This window comes from Hypanus sabinus, chromosome 20, assembly GCF_030144855.1.
Source record: "Hypanus sabinus isolate sHypSab1 chromosome 20, sHypSab1.hap1, whole genome shotgun sequence".
Lineage (NCBI taxonomy): Eukaryota > Metazoa > Chordata > Chondrichthyes > Myliobatiformes > Dasyatidae > Hypanus > Hypanus sabinus.
This window is the reverse complement of record NC_082725.1, coordinates 8,252,837-8,274,745: the sequence shown is the minus strand read 5'-3', so window position 1 is coordinate 8,274,745 and position 21,909 is coordinate 8,252,837. Positions and strand designations below refer to the sequence as shown.

Here is a 21,909-nt window from a genome sequence, read left to right as displayed (position 1 = left end):
GGCCGTTCAGTTCACAATGTTGTTCTGAATCAATTAAATTACTAATCAAACTGCTAACTAAATTAATCTTTTCTGCCTACACAATGTCCATATCCTTCCATTTTCCTTCCATTCATGTGCCCATCTAAATGTCTCTTAAAAGTCCCTCATGTAGCTGGATAGATATCTGATGGATAGGGGAATCAAGGGATATGGGGACAAGGCAGGGACTGGGTATTGATAGTGAATGATCAGCCATGATCTCAGAATGGCGGTGCAGACTCGAGGGGCCGAATGGTCTACTTCTGCACCTATTGTCTATTGTCTATTGTATCTGCCTCCACCACCACCTCAGGCAGTGCAATCCAGACACCATTCTCTGTGTAAAAATCTTACCCCTCACATCTCCATTAAGATTAACCCCTCTCACCTTAAATGCATGCCCTCTGGTATTAGACATTTCAATCCTGGGGGAAAAAAATGATTCTGTCTCTCTACTCTATCTATGGCTCTCGTAATCTTAGAAACCTCTGTCAGATCTCCCATCAGTCTCCACTGCTCCAGAGAAAATAACCCAAGTTTGTCCAAACTCTCATTATAGCACATGCCCTGTAATGTAGCCAGAAACCCAATAAAACTCTTCTGCGCCCTCTGCAAAGCCTCAACAATCCTTCTACAATAGTATGACCATAACTGTATGCAATGCTCCAGATGCAGCCTAACTGGAGTTTTATAAATCTGCAACATAACTTCCTGATTGTTGATGCCTTGAGTAATAAAGGCAAGCATGCCATATGCCTTCTGAATCTCCCTATCAGCCTGTGTAGTCACTTCCAGGGAGCTACCAACTTGGACCCCAAGATCCCTCTGCTCATCAGCACTATTAAAGCTCTTGCTCTTAACAGTGTACTGTCTCTTTACATTTGACCTACTAAGGTGCAATACATCATTTTTAAAAATTTCTTTAAAGGAAATAAAAAAACACAAATAAAAAAACTTAAAAGTGGTTAATATCTAATAGAGTAACAGTGGGAAGTTCTCCCTACCTGATATGTTGACACAGGAGAAGCAGCAATGTATGGTGTGATAGATGTCTGTGCAATCATACGATTTGTTGCAATACTGTATGGTGAAGAATAAAAACTGTGGGAGGCAAGAAGAATATTAGTTCAAGAAAAACTCCAGGCCAGAACTGTAGCTAGCATTCTCCTTCTGATCTGTCCAGCCTGTTAAGCAATGGAATGGGCACGTCTAGAAGGAGCACACTTACAAACTACACAGACTAGAGGTTGAGCAATTCTAACTTATCAATGAGTCTTTCAGACATAATATTTAATTGTCAGGCTGCTGTCAGTCAGTATTCTCTTCAATATACGTAGAATCTCCATGTTAACAGCGCACATATCAATAGCATGCGTGCACTCCGATGGTTTTTCCCGTAATATAATCAAACACTGCAGCTTACCAGATTAACTACCCTGAGACCTGCAGTAGGTTAGGAGCAAATGAGTTCAAATCATATCATTTGGAGAATTTAAATTTAGTTGATTAAACAATCAGAAATCAAGAGCTAGTGGGAACAATGATGATATAAATATCTTATCTGATGTTGTCAAGGACAGATATCTGATGGGAAAAGTCTACCTTTACCGAGACACATCCATAGGTAACAGTAGACTCACAGCCTCTGAAGTGCCCTCTATAATTGACCATCATATCATTTATTTCAAAGCCAGTTAGGATGTTGTAAAATCATCTAAAATGTTTCTTGCAGAATGAGACCCAAATGTGATACACAGTGAAAATAATGATCTTAAAATGGATTTTCCTCAATATGGTCATCCATTCCCAATGATATGCAAAGCAATTCTTGATGTGATACTTAGTGTATAAATACAGTATTTATTATAATGTACTAATTTTAACATCACTAAAAGAATTAGGGAGTTGCAAAGAAACACACAAAAAAAAAACAGGAAGAATATATTGCTGCAGTCAAAATACTTAATTTCAGTCCCAAAAACATTTATAAGATAAATGATGCATTTTTCTGACATCACTTAGAAAAAGTTGATGTGAATTAAAATATAAATACAGTGCCTTGTAAAAGTATTCAGCCCAAAGCCTTTGTTTGCATCAGTGAGTATTACAACCAAGGATTTTGATCAATTTACCTGAGAATTTATTTCTGAATCACATGTTCCTTTATTCCCCACAGTAATCTCCAAAAAAAAACAGGGAAAATTGTAAAGCATGAAAAACAAAGTTGAATAACTGAAAAATCAGCAGTTCAGAAGTATTCATCCCCCTTTGCTCTGTACTTAGTTGAAGCACCTCTCACAGCTATTCCAGTCAGTAGTCTTTTTGGATAAGTCTCTATCAGCTTTGCACGATGTGATGGAAGAAGAATTGCCCATTCCTCCTTGCAAGCTTGCTCAGGCTGTGTCAGGTTAGTTACGGGAGCAGCAGAGGACAGCAATCTTGAGGTCTTACCAGAGATGTTCGATTGGGTTAAGATCAGGACATCAATTTTCTTCATTTGAAGCCATTCTGTTGTTGCTCTGGCAGCCTGCTCTGGATCATTGTCCTGCTGATAGACGAACTCCATCCCCAGTTTAAGCTTTATGGCAGAGACTAGCAGGTCTTTATCCAGGATCTCTCTGTATTTAGCAGCAATTGATTTCTCATCAATTCGGACCTGATTTCCAGTCCTTGCTGCTGAAAAGCATCCCCATACTTTACAGTTGGGTGGAGTTACCTGGCCAATCCACAGAGTTAGTTTTATGCCATGCGTACCACTTAACGGTGATGCTGAAAAGTTCCACTTTAGTCTCGTCTGACCTCAAGACCTTCTTGCATATCTTTACAGTATCTTTTAAGTGATGGTTGGAAAGCCTTTAAGGGAAGGAGTTACTTTCATTCTTATCCAGTACTTCTTACTTGCCATTCCTCCACAAATACACTTTTTGTGCAAAAACCTTGGAGATTGTGGAGTCATAAATATCATCTCCAGTTGCAGCCACTGACTTGTACAATTCAGTCAGAGTGACTGCTGATATCACAGTAACTTCTCTTACAAGTGCCATTCTACTCTGGTGACTAAGTTTAGAGGAATGGCCTGACCTAGGCAGTTTGGCTGTAATTTCATATTTTTTCCAGTATGGACTGCACTGAGCTCCGGGCTATGTTCAGTGGCTTTGACATGGTCTTGTACCCTTCCCCAGATTTGTGTTTTTCTGTTACCCTGACTTGTCTCAAATGCCATTTTGTCTTCATTTTGGTTTGGTCTGTTGAAAATCTCCCATACTGTTCAACCTTGTAGAGGAAAGGGGTATTTATTCTTCTGAATGCATTGAAAACAGGTGATCCTCCAGTTTTCTACATCAACAAATTGGGTGAGTTGGTAAGGTAAAACTGTATATTGCAGCTGAGGAAAGTTAGCACAGTAATTACAAAGGGAATGAATACTTCTTCAGCCTCACAATTTTGGTTTTTAATTTTTAGTAAATTGTTGACAGGCCTTGGAAATTTTATTTTGATTTGACACGATGCACAATGTTTTGTAGATTGGATCAAAAAATTCTACTTCAAAATATTTAAAATTTAGAAAATGAGACTGTAAAATGTGAAAATAGTTGTGGGGACAGTATACTTTTCAAGACACTGTACTTAGTACTCCAGTGAAAGCTATGAATAAAGTGGTCTTTTAATATGTGGGTATGTGCAAAGGCTATTGGCTTTATAATGGATATTTGCCGATATTAGAAATCAATTCAAAATGTCCAGATTTTTTCTTTATAAGTAGGAGATGTGCATATTAACCTAAGAAATGGTGACCATGATTCTTGAAATCAGGCTCTTTCTTTGAGAACAAAATCTAAAATTATTATGAGGCACTAATATTTGCATAAATGCATTTTTTGCTTAAGTTTGTAAGTGTTAGTATTTGAAACAGAAGCATCTTTCTGCATTGTAAATGCTTTAATGACAGTGTATAGAGCTGTGTCATATTTGGAACTGCATTGAGGGAGGAGTTTATAAACTGAAGTCCTTCTAACATGCCAATAATCTAAACATAGCAAGCACACATCTTCAGAGCTACTTACCCATTCTGCATTGCAGCTGTGGGATCATAGGTTAAAGCCATCCCAGTCTAAATAAAATAGACAGTAATTTTTAATTAGTTAACAAACTGAACTTTATCACAAAATAGTCATTGCAGTCATTTATCTCAAACACTCTGTAATGCAATTTTTGCCCAGTTGATGGCACGTAACACAGTATACAGCAACAGTGCATTCAAGTTTATTGTCATTTCAACTGTGTACATGTATACTGCCAAATGAAACAATGTTCCTCTGGCCCAAGGTGTACAACACACTACATTGAACTCACTCATAACGCATAAAGTAATATGTGTAATAGGTGTGCATGATAGCAGTATGGTTAGCACAACACTTTACAGCACCAGCGACCCGTGTTCAATTCCTGCCACTGTCTGAAAGAGGTTTGTACATGTTCCCCATAACGATGTGGGTTTCCTCCAGGTGCTCCACTTTCCTCCCACAGTCCAATAACATACTGGTTGGTAGGATAATTGGTCAGTGTAAATTGTCCTGTGATTAGGCTAGGATTAAATTGGGGGATTGCTGGGCAGCACGGCTCGAAGGGCCAATTCCACACTTTATCTCAATAAAAATAAATAAATACATAAATATTACCACAAATAAATTAACAAATAATAAGGTGTATTTATGACATAGTGAAAATGGAGTGAAACTATCTCCTTTGGTTAAAGAGTCTGATGTCTGTGGGGTAATAACTGTTCCTGAACCGGGTGATGTGAGTCCTGAGGCTCCTGTACCTCCTTCCTGAAGGTAGCAATGAGAAGAAAACATGTCCTGGATGGTGGGGGTTCCTGATGATGGATGCTGCTTTCCTGCAACAATACCTGTGCTGGACTGTGCCAGATCCACTAACTTTCTGTAGGATTTTCTGTAGGCGTTGGTGGTTTCATATCAGGCTGTGATGCAGCCAGTCAATATACTCGCCACTGTACATCTTTAGAAGTTTGTTCAAGTTTCAGATGTGTTACTCTGGATTTCCAGCATCTGCAGAAGCTCCAGTGTTTAAGATTTTTCAAAGCCCCTTGACTAGTTGGAGGTCACTACTAGTATTTTAGATTGAATTTTAAACCATTTGTACCTTAAAAGGAAACTACCTGCATGAAAAAAATGACGGGAGGTATAAACAGCAGAAATATGTGATGTTTCTACTCTGGCATTCAAGTAACAATATAACGTCTACCAGAAAGATTTATGTGGCATACTGTTGGCAAGTGTAATGAAATATTCCCAACACAAAGGCAAGCGGCTCTGATTCCTGAAGGCAATTAATCTCAACGCTAAGATATCAGCACAAAGACTCTTTAACAGGGTCCTGAGCCCAGCAATATTCTGTCAAATAATTGTCATAATTTACAGCATAAAATTTCTCATCATGTCTATGTCAGCTAAAAACTGGCCAATGTTAACCCCTCTTCCCAGCTCTTTCAGGTAACAGCAGCAAATAAGCTTTCATCAATGAGTTTCCCTCAGCTATAAATTCAGAAGTGGCAAGGTTTATTTACTTTTTTATTTTATAGATACAGCTCGGTTACAGGCCCTTTCACCCTCATGAGCCCATGTCTCTCAATTGCACCCAAGTGGCCAATTAACCTACTAATCGGTATGTCTTTGGAATGTTGGAGGAAACCAGAGCACCCAGAGGAAACCCACCTAATAAAGAGGCTACTGAGTGTAAATTTTTGGAGCAAATGGAAAAAGATTGCTGTTTAATGAAAATAGTTCCTTGATTGAGAAATGCATAGTCACTTTTGTGAATGAACATTGCAGTGCCAACACATTTTCTCCTCTCCCTTGTACTATCAGAATTAAATATTTTATTAGAACTATTGTGTTTCTGCAAATCTTGGCAGATTCTTTATTAGTACTGGAACATTCAAATGTCCAAAGCAATGAATTTAAATTTAAATTATGTATTGCTTCCCCAGGAAACAGAGTAGATCAGTATTCCTGTCTTTAATGTAGAGGAGAGTCAGTTTATATACATTCTCTCTGGAGCCATTATTTACATTTGAGGAATAATTAGCTGGCTATGAAACTTAACTGTAACCTAACAATAGCAAGACTCTTGTTTGTCCAGGGTATTAATTCACACCATATGTACAGGCCCTTCGAATGTCTCAACTATACTCTTGCCTACGGAAATTTTCAGTGAGCAAGATTTAACCAAGTAATCCAAACCAATAACACGCTGGATTAAAATAAGCTTCAAAGATTATATATTACTATTAAAATCTGTAAAAACAAGTAAGGTAGAAATCAACTAAGACTGGAACACCAACAATGATAAAGTCATCTAATACATGAAGTATAGTACAATTCTGGGAGTTAAAATCCTGTCACAGTGCAAGGCCTTCTCAATGTGGATCTGGCCAGCTTCTAAAAGTAATTTTAGGCTGTGGACTTCAATTAGGCTGAAAGCAGATTTAAAACCTGTGAACTGCTGCTGGTTGTCTTTCTGTAATTTTTACATAAATACATCAAAGTTTAATTGTATAACCTTATAAAGTACTGTGACCTATAAAACAAATTCTACTTTTCCTAATTCACTGATTCATTTATTTAAATTGAATACCAAGGGTCCAGTAAATCCAGTAAATTAGGTGAACTGACAATTAATTAACTGCTGTTTACTGGCTACTTTAGTAGATAATTGCTATAGTGGACACTGAGTGTATGTTCATGGTCTTCTGCTGTTGTAGCCCATCCACTTCAAAGTTTGATGTGTTGATTCTCTTCTGCACACCACTGTTGTAATGTGCAGTTATTTGAGTTACTGTCATCTTTCTGTCAGCTTGAACCCATCTAGCCATTCTCCTCTGACCTCTCTCATTAACAAGGCGTTTTTACCTGCAGAAATGCTGCTCAATGGATTTTTTTTTGTTTCTCGCACAGACTGTTGTGCGTGAAAATCCCAGGGATCAGCAGTTTCGGAGATACTCAAACCACCCTGTACGGCACCATCAATCATTCCACAGTGAAAGTCACTTAGATCACATTTTTTCCCCATTCTGATGTTTGCTCTGAATAACAATTGACCTCTTGACCATGTCTGCATGCTTTCATGTATTCAGCTGCTTGCATATGATTGGCTGCTCAGATAATTGCTTTAACGAACAGGTGTACAGTTGTACGTAATAAAGAAGCCACTGTGTGTAAGTTTCCTGAAGCAGGATCTTGGAAAAATCTCTCTACCCTGTATAACAATGTATAGCCTCAAACGGCATTGCACTAAAACATTCCACGTTGATTTAAAATGTATTTTCCTGGATCATGTCCAAAGTAATATTCCCTTAGGACTCTATCCATTTTACCTAGATGACAGCTCTTCGTCGCCTATCAGATAAGACATAACTCAAAGTCAAAGAAAATTTATTATCAAAGTATTTGTATGTCACCATATACTATGTTAAGATTCATTTTCTTGCAAGTGTTTACAGAAAAATAAATATGATAATATTTATGAAAATCTATACAAAACCAAAGACTGACAAACAGCCAAGGTGCATATAAAAGACCACTTGGCAATTAAAGAAATAAATAATATTGGGAACATGAGTTGTAAATATTCTTTGAAAGTGAGTCTGTAGGTTGTGGGGGTTTCATGGCGCTGTACATACGCTTGCAGGTGTTTAGAATGAGGGGGGAAATTGAATATTGAAAGGCCTGGATTAAGTAGACATAGAGATTGAGTCTAGTGGTTGAGTCTAGGACACAGCCTTACAATAGAAAGACATCGCTTTTGAGATGAGAAGGAGTTTCTTTAGTCAGAGGGTGGTGAATCTGTGGAATTCATTGCCAGAGATGGCTGTGGAGGTTTAGACTCTGGGTATATTTAAAACAGAGTTTGATAGATTATTCATAATTAGTAAGGGTGTCACAGGTTATGGGAGATGGCAGGGGAATGGACTGAGAGGGAAAATAAATCAGCATATTATGGAATGGTGGAGCAGACTCGATGGCTGAATTGTCTAATTTTGCTTCTGGGTTTTTATATCTTATGGGATCAGTCCAGAGTTGAGGTGATTAAAATTAACAATGGCAGTTAATGAACTTGATGTTTGTAGGGTAATAATGCTTCCCGAACATGGTGGTGTGGTACCTAAGGCTCCTATGCCTCCTGTTCAGTTGTGGGAGTGAGAAGACAACATGGCCTGGTTCACTGGGGTCCTTGATTAGGGATAATGTTTCCTTGTGGAGGCATTCTTTGGAAGTGTGCTCAATGGTAGAGATGGCTTTCCCTTGATGGACTGGGTTGTATCTACCACTTTCTGTGGACTTCTCCATTCCTGGGCTTTGGTGCATTGTAATTATCGAATAAGACACAAAGAAGAAATAACAGGACATGATCTGACATCTAACTAACAATTAGGCAACTAATATCCATACAGCATGTTGCTGGGTTTTCCAAAGTGCTTTCTTTAAATATAAGAAAGCAAGCAAATGAAAAGAAGGTAGAAAAAAAAGGTGTAAACTATTTTCTAAATGGAGAAAATTCAGAAATCTGAGGTGCAAATGGATGCAGGATTCCCTAAAGGTTAATTTGCAGGTTGAGTCAGTAGTAAGGAAGGCAAATGCAATGTTAGCATTCATTTCAAGAGGACTAGAATATAAAAGTAAGGATTTAATGTTGAGGCTTTTTAAGGCTTTGGTTAGACCACACTTGGAGTTTGTGAGAAAGGATGTGCTGGCACTTGAGTGCCTAATGAAGGATCATGAGAATGATCCTGGGAATGAAAAGGTTAACATGAGGAGCATTTGAAGCCTCTGGGCCTGTACTTGCTGGAGTTTAGGAGAGTGAAGGGGGATCTCATTGAAACCTTTTGAATATTGAAAGGCCTAGATGGAATGGATGTAAAGAGGATATTTCCTATAGTGGCAGAGTCTAGAAACGGAGGGCACAGCCTCAGAATAGAAGGAAAATAAACTGGACCAATCAGAAAAATAATCTGCCTATAGAAGCCAATCAGATGTCAGGTGTCCTATAGCAAATGACTTTACCTCCTAACATGGGGGCAGCATGGTACCGTAATGGTTAGTACAACATCTTACAGTACAGGTGACCTGGGTTCAATCCCTGCCACTGCCTGTAAGGAGTTTGTACCTTCTCCCTGTGAAGGTGTGGGTTTTTTCTAGGTGCTCAGGTCTCCAACAACAGTCCAAGGACCTACCGGATGGTAGGTTAATTGGTCATTGAAAATTGTCCCGTGACGAGACTTGGATTAAATCTGGGGGGGGGGGGAAAGGGTGGTGTTGTTGGGCAGCGCAGCTTAAAGGGCCAGAAAGGCCTATTCCTTGCTGTATCTCAATAAATAAATCATAGTAGTTAGTGCAAAAGCAATTGGAAGATCTGGGTTCAATTCCCACTGTTGTCTGTGAAGAACTTGTGCATTAAGCCCGTGACTGCATGGGATTTCTTTCAGGTGCTTTGGCATTCCCACATTCCAAAGATGCACAGGTTAAAGTCGGAAAGTTCTGGGCATGCTACGTTGAACCTGTATGCTAGCATGGTTACAAGATACAGTCTTCTCGAAGGGAATTAGGAGCCGGTAGTATTTGCTGGCTATGCCAGTGATGCTCAGCTCCAAAGAAAAACAGAAAAAAAACTGAATGGTCATGGCACTACATCAGAAGCCAAAGGGTTCAATGACGATAACTTCCATTTGTGAAAGCACTGCATGGCATTTCATAGTGACTTAATTTGAAAAAGAAAAGCTTTCCTCATGAGGTGGGATGTTTAGGGGCAGCTGAGAAAAACAAGACTTGAAAATCGCAATATGTATGGTTCAGAGAATAAATGTATAGTGTCAAATTCAAAGATTCAAAGTATATTTATTATCAAAATCTGTATGCTGTATCATCATCATCAGGTGCCATGCCCAGTTTGAGCTTTGACTGCCTTGGCCCACACGCTCCTGTTTCCGGTCAAGTGGATCAATTCATTGTATTCATTTCCAGTTCTCTGGCTGCTGACTCCATCATCATTTGTCTTTGCCTTCCTCTTGCTTTCTTCCCTTCAATCTTTCCCATAATTACCGTGCATTCTAACTCCTCTTGCCTAAGCACATGTCCAGGGAAGTTACGTTGCCTTTTCATGATCTCATACATTATTTCCCTTTTTGTGCCTGCTCTGTTCATGACATCCTCGTTAGATATTCGTTTCGTCCATGATATTCCTTGCATCCTCCTCAAAACCACATCTCTGCTGCTTCAATTCGTTTCCTCATGTTACTAGATATTGTGCAACATTCATAACATAACTGGATAAACGTAACATTTCAGTACTCTGAGGCCTTGAAGATGATGGAATTGAAAAAGTTACTGATTTAATCAATAACATTTCTGAGACTGGAATAATACCAGAAGAGATGAAAAAAATCATTATTTATCACTCTTCCTAAGAAACCTGGAGCAATAGAATCTGTATGCTGTATACAACCCTGAGATTCGTCTCCTCACAGACAGCTACAAAACAAAGAAAACTATGGAACTTGTTCAAAGATAAACATCAAATCCACCCAATGGTGAAAAAAAACAAATCTTGCAAATGGCAAAAAAGAGCGAAACTATAATATAATAATATAAAACCCAAAATTGCAAGAGTCCAGGGATATTCAGCTCAGCTCAACTAGGAATGAAAGCTGGAGAATATGGAAGGAATTCACACTGAGAATTTGAGTTAGGTGTAATTGCAGGGCTAGAAGAGATGAATGGTAGAAAAGATAGGGTACATTTACAGAATGCATGACTCAATTTCATATTCCTCTCTGAAACAAGCATGGCAAGCATTAAAGCTACCATCATCCAACAGTAATAATCATTATTGGTTAGCCTTGCCAAATGGAACCCCAATCTTTTAAACTATTTCCATGAAACTTCAGATAATTGGGCCAAAATAAACTGGTCTTGATGGATTCGAATTAACCAGAACCAACTGTGTAAGGAATTTGCTGTGGTGTGTTGGTCAGGGCGCAATATGCAACTGAAAACAACAACATTCAACAATTATAAGGAATAAAGATTTATTAAAAAAACAAAGCTAGAAGTTAAAGTGCAGATATGGAATAAGATGTGCATAAATACGTAAATACCTGTATGTACTTACAATGTAAGCAGCATTATCAACAGTTGTTTAAAGTGTTTACAGTGGAGCGCAGTGACAGGGGTAATAGATGGAGGAGAGTGGGGGATGGAGCTACCTCGAATGATTGATCAGACTAACTGCCCATGGGAAGAACTTTTTAAGATGGCATGAAGTTTTTGTTTTAATAGCCCTAGAGTGCCTACCAGAAGGGAGCTTTTGGAAAAAGCAGTTTGCAGGATGAGTATTGTCCACAATGATTTTGCCTGTCCACTCCTTTGTCCTGGCCACATACAAATCCTGCAGTGACTGTAGCAAATAACCTTCTTCTACTGAGCTGACAGTTCACTGTAGACTTTGTATATTGTGAGAGGATGCTGCATCAAGCCAGAGAGGAATGGCTGATGTGAGGATGCTCCCTATGCTGGCTGAGTGGAATTGCACCAGTGCGTTCCGGGGAAGATGGAATTTTACCAGTTGCCATAAGAAGTACATCTTCTGCTAAGCCTTTTTGTTAACAAAGGAGATACAGTTCTCCCACATGATGTGCTAAAGGGGTTTTAACTTAACCTTTAGTTTTAATATTTTACTTTACTTTGCATTTTAAATTGGGACTGAGGAATGAAGACCAACGACAGCAAAGGTGAAGGAAGTTGTGATGGCACGAAGACACAGTACAATAACTCAGTGATTACCGGCCAGAGTTTCATCCAGACACAGAAGTTCAAATTGCAATTCAGCCGCCTGGGTATTAAATTTAAATAATGACATAAATTTTCAACTTTAAAAAGCTAGCAACAGAAACCACAAACTGACTGGGGTGTCATAAAAGGGAAAAAGGTTCTGCCATTCTAATCCAATGTGGCCTATAGATGACTCCAGACACAGTAATGTGGCCATTTCTTAAACGTTTCATCAAGTCAGGGCCAATTAGACATGAACAATACTGGCAACGCTGCAGCATTCACATCCTATGAACACATAAACAAAACAGACTGGCGAGACAGCTTGACTAATGAATTTCACAAATCACGCTTTCATTAAATGAGGAGCTGAAATTGATAGCATTTTGTAAAATGCCAAAACAATTAAATAATTCTGTACAATTTCTTTATGGTTAAAGAATTCTGGAACCCACTGGGTGTTATCACTGCAGAAGTAACTTCAACATAAACACAAGAGATTCTGCAGATGCTGAAAATCCACAGCAATACACACAACATGCTGGAGAAACTCAGCAGGTCAGGGACTAAGCAGCTGATGTTTCGATAGAGTGCATGCAGAGAGGGTGTTACAGTGAGTAGTATTTGAGGGAACAACCTCGGAATAAATGAATGTCCACTTAGAATGGAGATGAGGAGGAATTTCTTCAGCCAGAGGAGGGTGGTTAATCTGTGGAATTCATTGCCACTGATGCTTGTGAAGACTGAGCCAACAGGTGTATTTGAGTCATGGACTGCCAGGTTAATGATTGGTAAGCAGGATAGGGACTATGGGGACAAGACAGAAGAATGTGGTTGAGCTGACTGTAAGGAGTTTGTAGATCCTCTCCGTAACCATGGGGGTTTCCTCCGGGTGCTCTGGTTTCCTCCCACATTCCAAAGACATACGGGTTAGTAGGTTAATAGGTCACATGGTTGTAACTGGGCAGTGCAGGCTTGTTGGGCCAGAAGGCCCTGTTACTGTGCTGATCGCTAAATAATTAATGAAATAAGTATAAATGTCTTATAGTCTTATAAATAAATAAACAAAAATCAGCCATGATTGAATGGTTTACCAGACCCAATGGGCTGAATAGCCAAATTCGGCTCCTGTATCTTGTGATCAAAGCTGTAATGAAACCAGAAAAAAATATAATCCCAAAACTTACTCTAATTTGTTACATCAAGAATTGGCTTCAAATTAGGAAAAGGAAATGTTTCATGCAATTGTTTTTCATACAAAGATTGAGAGCATGGAATATTTCTCATCAGAGTAATGGAGGCATATCGCAGCAGCTGTAGTGTAGAAGGAAGATTATATTCTATTCGGACACCAGAATTAAAACAGCAAACGACTACTCTCATCTGTAATGGCTTTCTCATCTTCTACACAAGGATCTTGGCAGTTGTCAATGCTCCCAACTGTAGTTATAATAATTTATTGAGACAATGCATCATTTAGTTCTTCTAGAATTATGGTGGATTAAGAAAGCAATGGCAAAACATTTAGCAGAAACTATTGTGCCAGCGGCTAATCAGTGACAAACTGTGGGTTTTGCAAATACCCATGAGTACTGCAAAAACGTTCCTCGCTGGTTGAGCAAGATGTTTCCCAATCTGCAAAGTCATTAGGATGTCCATCACACTTACAGTCCTCTTACGAGCTTAAAATTACAACCACATCTCACATTTAAATGAGTACTCAACTAGATTGCATCCTAGTTGAATATGTATATGCATACTGTATTCCTCTTATATCTAATAAAGTGGCCACTGTGTGTATGCTCATGATCTTCTGCTGTTGTAGCCCATCCACTTAAAGTTTCAGCATGTTGTGCATTCAGAGATGCCTTCTGCACACCACTGTTGTAATGTGTGGTTATTTGAGTTAGTGACACCTTCCTGTCAGCCTGAACCAGTCTGGCCATTCTCCTCTGACCTCTCGCACTAACAAGGTGTTTTTGCCCACAGAACTGCTGCTCACTGGATTTTTTTTTTTTGTTTCTCGTTCCATTCTCTGTAAACTCCAGAGACTGTTGTGTGTGAAAATCCCAGGAGATCAGCAGTTTCTGAGATATTCAAACCACCCTGTCAGGCACAAGCATTTCCATAGACAAAGTCAACACATTTCTTCCCCGTTCTAATGTTTGGTCTGAACAACAGCTGAACCTCTTGACCGTGTCTGCATGCTTTCAGGCAATGAGTTGCTTCCACATGATTGGCTGATTACATATTACTTGCATTAATGAGCAGGTGTACAGGAGTACTTAATAAAGTGACCTTTGTGTGTGCATGTGCATGTGTGTATCATATATACTGGTATTATATACATCTTTTATGCATAATTTATCTTCTGCACTTTGGTTGTTTGTCGGACTTTATTTATCTATAGTTTTTCATAAATTCTATAGTATTTCTTTATTTTCCTGAGAATGTCAGTAAGAAAATGAATTTTGAGGTAGCACAGTGATATATACAAACTTTGATAATAAACTTACTTTGAGTTTGAAGGCAAGTCAAATGTAGCCTGTACATTTTCGTATGTGTAAATACAGATTACTTTTAACATGCACTCTCTTTGGATTTTGTGCAAAGAGGAAATTTGTCAAAGTGTTACAGGAGAATGAGGTGACAGATAAATCAGATGGTCTGCACCTGATATTATGCCAGGAAACATATCTACAGAGCCAGACACTGCACTTGGCAACAACCGGGGAAATGCCTGTACATAATTTGGTAAGCAGCAAGATCTTTGTAGAGCTGTGTCATCTGCCACGAAGACACTGCTGCAAGCATTCATCAAAGGGACAGCACCACTAACGGCTCACGATGCAGCCTCCTCTACATTTGTGTGACCCGATGTAAATTGGGGGACTACTTTGTCGAGCACCTCAGCTCCATCTGCAAAGAGCAGAATTTCCTGGTTGCTAACCATTTCAATTCCTATTGTCATTCCCATTCTAACATGGCAGTCCATGGCCTCCTCTTCTGCCACAATAAAGCCACTCACTCTCAGGTTGGAGTAGCAACACCTCTTATTCCATTTGGGTAGCCTCCAACCTGATGACACAAATGATTTCTGATTTCTGACACAACCTGATTTCTCCAAATGGGAATTCTTTCACCTGCTCCTTCCTTCTACATTTTCCCACTCTGGCCTCTTACCACTTCTGCTCACCTGCCTATCTCCTCACATCAGTTTCCCTTCTTCTTCCCTTTCTCCCATGGTTCCATTTCCTCTCCTATCAGATTCCTTCTTCTACAGCACTTTACCCTTTCCACCAATCACCTCCCAACTTCATTCCCCACCACCACCCCGTCCACCCACCTGGCTTCTCCTATCACATTCTAGCTTGTTCGCCTTCCCGTCACTCCACCTTTTTATTCTTCACCCCCCCCCCCCCCGCATCCTTTCCTGCCCTGAAGGAGGGTCTTGGCCTGAAATGTTGACTGTTTATTCATTTCCAAAGATGCTGAGTACTTCCTGCATTTTGTGTCTGTTGCTCTGGCTTTGCAGCATCTGCAGAATCTTGTGTGTTTACTATTAAGAGTCTGTCAGCATCACTTCCTTCCTCCGCTCTTCTCCGGGCAGTACTTGCAATGCAATATCGGGGCATGAGTTTCAAAGACAGAAGCAGAAGCCGGGTAAAATTATGGGGTTAACACAAATGAGACATTTCACTGTATGTTTCGATGTGCACATGATAAATAAATTTGACACACAAGATGCAGATGCTACAAACCCAGAATACCACACACAAAATGCAGCAAGTCTGACAGCATCTATGGAACTGAATAAATAAGTGATGTTTCAGGCCTGAAGCAGCAAAATGAAGCTGCTCCTAGAGCTTGAATGTGTCTTCAGGCCCCTGTATCTCTTTGCTTATGGTAGTATTGAGAAGAGGGCACATCCTGGATGGTGACAGTTCTGAATGAAGGAGTAGGCACAAATGTGAAAGAAGAAGAAGGGGACTTATTACTGATGAAAGTTCTCAACCCGAAATGCCAACTGCTTTCTTATTCCTCTCCACAGATGCTGCATAATCCAATAAGTTCCTCCTGCATTTTGTGCGCATTGCTGAAAATTTCCAGCATCTACAGAATCTCTTGTATCCTTAATATAAAAATTGAATTTCATAATAAAAAGTGATCAGCTAACAAGTTCCCTTCGTCAGCTTCCTGATCCCCATCAACACTAACATTAACCCAACTCCCCTGACTTTAATTTAACCTTATTCTGTGTATAATTCTGTGTTCTGTGTATGTCTTAACAGCTGAAAATTTAGTTTGAGATTTGAGTTTAGGGAACACATGCTGTGATAAAGATACATCAAATCTATATTCTATTCTGTGATAGAAAATGAATCATAAAACGGTGCCTTTTTTTTGACAGGTCTTACTGTGTGAAGAGATGATCCCTAAATGAATTCCATGCTGTTGTATGGTTGGCGTCCTGATGATTCAATGGATTGTAAGATTGGTAAAAGTTTTATCACGGGTGAGGAAAAATGTTATCAGCGTTCACTTCATGTTACGCACGCTTAGGACAGATAGTCAAAGCAGGCATCTCCTGGGCTGCATTACCTTAGCATGCTTCTCCAGTCTTTCATCTTCTGCCACATTTGCAGCTTCTGGGGATTGAAGATGGTAACTGTCCTGTCTGATTTCTCCTCCGAGACATTTTGGCTGATTCTATTCTGGGTTGGGTGCTTTTTATGTCAACTTTCTCTCTTTCACATTGCATGCAATGATATCTCTAAATCATTATCCATCTTGATGCTGACACGCTGAAAAGAAACCTTCACCGTGCAAATCTTTAACCTTCCCTGCGGCTCATGAGAATGAACTTAATTAAGAGGATTTACTGATATGAGATTCTATACTTTTTAGATCTATGTATTTTGTTTGTCGGGGGAAAAGATTATATAAAATTATTTCTTTCTTCTTTCTCACTGTGCTTAAAAAAAGGATTATAGTGACATAATGGAATCTAAAATGACTTGATTTATATACACAAGAGATTCTGTAGATGCTGGAAATTCTGAGGAACACACACTGTGGTGGAGAAAGGGCAAAGGGCTGACCTTTCCTAACCTGCCCATCAACTTCCCCTGATTCCCTCTTACTTTCCTTTCTTCCACGGTCCTCTTCTGTATGGGGAGCCTTCAATTTGAACATGAACATCGAGCATGAACATCGATTTCTCCAACTTCCAGTACTTCCTCCTGTTTCTCTCTTTTTCCATTCCTCATTCTGGTTATCCTCTCACCAATCATGTGGCAGCAACTCGATGCATGAAAGCATGCAGACATGGTCAAGAAGTTCAGTTGGTATTCAGACCAAACAGAAAGTGCAAGTGACTTTGACCGTGGAATGACTATTGGTGGCAGACTTTGAGTATCTCAGAAATTGCTGATCTCCTAGGATTTTCACACCTAGTAGTCTGTAGAATTTATAGAGAATGGTGTGAGTACAAAAGGTATCCTTTGCGCAGCAGTGCTGTGGGCAAAAATGCCCTGTTAATGAGAAAGGTCAGAGGAGAATGGCCGGACTGGTTCAAGCCGACAGGAAGGTGACAGTAACTCAAATAATCAAGCGTTACAACAGTGGTGTGTAGGAGAACATCTCTGAATGCAGAACACTTTGAACCTGGAAATGGATGGACTACAACAGCAGAAGGCGACATCAGATTGCACTCCTGAATCTAACAAAGTGAGTGTATGTCAGTGATAATAAACTTGATTTGGATTCTGAACCTGTATTCTCACCCAGGTTCAGAGTCATAGAGGAGTACAACAGTATAACAGGCCCTTCAGCCCATCTCATCCATGCTAACCTTGTTGCCTACAGGTAATGAATTTGAGGTAATATCAAATCAAGTCATGTCAAGCCAAGTTTATTATGATTTATCTATATACGTGTATATGCTAAATGAGACAATGTTCCTCCTGAACAGGGTGTAAAGCATAGGGAGTATACGTAACACACAATAATTTAGGAAAGTAAGAATCAAATCTACAAATGAATTACGCATCGATAAAGAAAGTAAAGTGCATAAATTTAATATTGGAGGGCACAGTACAAATTATCTGGTGACACTTTGAATGTGATATTGCATGGAGTTCAGGGAGTAATGGCCTGAGGGAAGAAGATGTTTTCCCATCCTGGCCGTTCTTGACTTTATGCATCAGAGTCTCCTGCTTGTTGTTAGAATGTCCAAGAGGGTGCTGGATCACAAACAAGAGAAAATCTGCAGATGCTGGGAATCCAAGCAACACACACAAAATGCTGGAGGAACTCAACAGGCCAGTCAGCATCTGTGGAAATGAGTACAGCTGATGTTTCGGGCCAAAACCCTTCAGGAGGGCTGGAAAAATATACGAGGAGTCAGAGCAAGAAAGTGAGTGGGGGGGAGGGAAGAGAGAAACACAAGGAGATAGGTGAAACCAGGAGGCAGTGTGAGGTGTGAAGTAAAGAGATGGGAAGTTGATTGATGAAACAGATACAGGCTTGGAGAGGGGAGAGTCTAATTGGAGAGGACAGAAGGCCATGGAAGGGGGAGAAGCACCAAAGGGAGCTGATAGGTAGGGAAGGAGATAAGGTGAGAGAAGGAAGTGGGAATGGGGAATGGTGAAGGGGGGGCAGTCAATACTGGAACTTCAAGAAATCAATGTTCATGCCATCAAATTGGAGGCTACCCAGATGGAATATAAGGTGTTACTCTTCCAACCTGAGTGAGGCCTCATTGTGACAGTGGAGGAGGCCATGGACTGACACATTGGAATGGGAATGGGAAGTGGAATTAAAATGGGTGGCCACTGGGAGACCCTACTTTTTCTGGCAGGCAGAGCTTGGCAAAGTGATCTCCCAATTTGCATGGATGCGGGATGGATGGGTGGGGTTCTTGATAACACTAAGGGCTCCTGATAAACGTCCTCTGATGGATGGAAGGGAGACCCTATGATGCTATCAGACCCAGTTTAATTGAAAGGAGGAAAAGAATGGCATGATTCTTTTCCTCTTCCTGTGGAAAGATGCACACTTGGTAAAAACAGATCTGGAAGCAGCCCCCTTCCCTCTCTGCCAGGAAGATAATGAGAACCATGTGGAGAAAAGGAGGAATACAAACAAAACATGTAGAGCTACTGCATTAGAAATTCAGGCATAAAGATTTTTAGAAACATTTAATTGATTATTTTCCTCCTGCAAACAATGTCTATTTGTTTCACTTACTTCTCCAGAAACCCTGGCATTTTGAAATGAGAAACTGTTATGTTCACTTACATGAAACATTACTGTTTTCTCTTTAAGAACAAAACTAAACCTATTTGCACACATTGATTTACTTTGTAATTGTGTTTAAATTTTTGTTTTGGTAAAGCTCTTTGGATAATGTCTGATAACTGTATATTCTTTTGGAGGAACAGTGCAGAACAGCACCTTGCAGACCAGGGATGGCCAACCTATGGCGCATGCACCAAAAGTGGTGCATTGGATGATTAGAAGTGGCGCACTGCACCCCAGTGATAATTATAAAAAAGTAAGCCTACTCATGCAAAAAGTGTTAACCAAAAACTGATTTGTAGAAAAAAAATCTATAACAGGAATTCAAGTAGCTCAGAGCTAGAAATGAGTTTTACTGAGAATAAATCTAAAACTTAGCAATTATTTTTAGCAATTTTATTATTTCGTGCACATCTTTTGGCTAATGTTATCTTCTTTCACATTAATCTGTTTTCAATTAAAAAATTGCTCAGTGAGTCAAACTAGGAAAGAAGGACTTTTGTTCTGCGGTTATTCCATAACTGTTCAATACACGTTTGATACTTGTTTCATCCTGAGGCGCCAGGCGTCTGCACCAGCGGTGCGTTGCAGGTTTTTGCCAGTATGCAATTGACACTCATGCGCTACGGAATGGTGCTTTGTTCGTCCTTTAACATTTGCAGTTTTGTACTTTTTCGAAAATTAAGCCTTATTTTTACATTCAGTTACCCATCACAGTGCAAAAGAAAATCAGCAAAAGAAAAGCAGAAAGTGATAGTAAGCGTGCATTCAATGAACAGTGGGAAAATGAGTTCTTATTTATAACGGGTCCATCAGGAAAACCGTTGTGCATTGTCTTTGAAAACACTTTCATATAGAAATTTAACACTTTAATAGAAGACATGATCTTAATAGACACTATAAAACACAACATCAGACTGAAATAGAAGGAAAACTGAAGCTAGTGCTTGGGTCTGAGTTCCGGAAAGAACATGTGATTAAGAAAAAGGAAGAAATCAAAAGAAGACAAAATATATTTGTTAAAAGTCTCATTCAGGTAAGTAATGTTTATCTTGTTTTTATGTTAAATCAATGTATCATGTAAAAATGCTAAATATGTTTATATTAACATATTTTTACAAGAATTGAATGGGGGTACAAGAGTTGTATGGTGCATCTGAACTCGTGCGTGAAAACATTGACGCATGGAATGTAAAAGGTTGGCCACACCTGTTCCAGACCAACAAGCCCGACTGCCCAGCAACCCACCTATCTAAAACTAGCTTAGCCACAGAACAATGTACATCACCAATTAACCTACTAATTGATACGTCTTTGGATTTTGGGAGGGAACTGTAGCAGCCAAGGGAATCCTATGCAGTCACGGGGAGAATGTACAAACTCCTTACCCATGGCACCAGAAATGAACTCCGAAATGCCACGAACTATAAGAGCATTACACTAACCACTACGCTACTGTGGTAATGCTACCAAGGAGTATCACACACACAAGAATATATGCAGATGCTAGAAATCCAAGCAATACACTGCATCTTGAAGAAGGGTCTCGGCCTGAAATGTCGACTGGTTACTCTTTTCCACAGATGATACCTGGCCTGCTGAGTTCCTCCGGCATTTAGTGTGGGTTGCCTTGCTACCAGACTTTGAAATCAGCTCTTATCAACTCAACCACATCTGCCTTAAATTACTGATTTACTTCCCAAGAAGCCGTTCCAAATATGCGACCGTGATGACACCACACCTTGAAATCAGGCCAAGGCAGGAGAGAAAGGAAATCACAGACTTTTTCCACCAGGTAGCACACAATTTAATGATTCTTTTCTGTTGAAAGTTGCCTTAGAAGAATGCACAATGTTTTTTCAAATTGGAGGAACTGAATTTGAATGATTTTATAATGTTTTGGTGTGCACCTTGCAGATGGCCTAAGCTAGATCCACAACATCTCATTATTCAAGAAGGCACGTTAGGATCTACACTTTCCGAGGAGACTGAGGCGTGCAAGGCTTCCCACTCCCATTCGAACAACTTTCTACAGGAGCGTCATCAGGAGATTCTCTCCGGCTGCTTTTTCGGAAGCTGCAAGGCATTGAACTGTCCAACCTAATAAAGGAGGGCAAAATCTGCCAAGAGGATCACTGGGGTCTCCCTCCCCGCTACTTGTGACATTTACTGTGAGTATTGTATATGAAGGGCCCGAAGCATTGTTGAGGATCCCCACCACCCATCCCACAATCTCTCTGAACAACTACCGTCAGGAAGGAGGCACAGGAGCATCAGGTCTAGGACTGCCAGACTGTGTAACAGCTTCTTCCCTCAGGCTGTGAGACTAATGAATACCCTGCCATCACCGAGCTCTCGTTACCAGGACAGCGAGCTGTTTACTGTTTATCTGTGCTGCACAGTACATGCATTTTGAATTATATTTTATTAAATTATTTGTGATGGTATTTTGTTTTATGTGCTACATGTGATATATGTTATGAATATATGCATGTGGTCAGGAGGAATGTTGTATCATTTGGTTGTATATATGTACAGTCAGAGGATAATAAACTTGAATGATGAGTTAGTCAAATGAACCAAATAATTCCAGCTTCATATCTAAGTCATCAATAACAGGAGCTAATAACTACCTCTCAGTTTAGAGAAAGGAAATATAAGCTAGGCCTGCAGTCAGTCCTCACCGTCTTACACTCAGTGGCCAGTGCACCTGCTCATTAATGCAATCTCCAATTTGCCA

At 39.8% G+C, this 21,909-nt stretch overlaps 1 protein-coding gene across 7 annotated transcripts in view; it reads right to left on the bottom strand.

Annotated features, from left to right (window-relative positions):
* rbms3 (RNA binding motif, single stranded interacting protein) overlaps positions 1-21,909 on the bottom strand; it is a 1,202,299-nt gene that overhangs the window by 82,026 nt on the left and 1,098,364 nt on the right. For all 7 annotated transcript variants that reach the window (XM_059945024.1, XM_059945027.1, XM_059945025.1 and 4 more), the window contains 2 exons: positions 4,086-4,132; positions 1,026-1,122 (listed from right to left, as the gene is read on the bottom strand). In XM_059945024.1, coding sequence (XP_059801007.1) covers positions 1,026-1,122; positions 4,086-4,132 — 144 coding nt within the window. The remainder of the gene's footprint in view (positions 1-1,025; positions 1,123-4,085; positions 4,133-21,909) is intronic.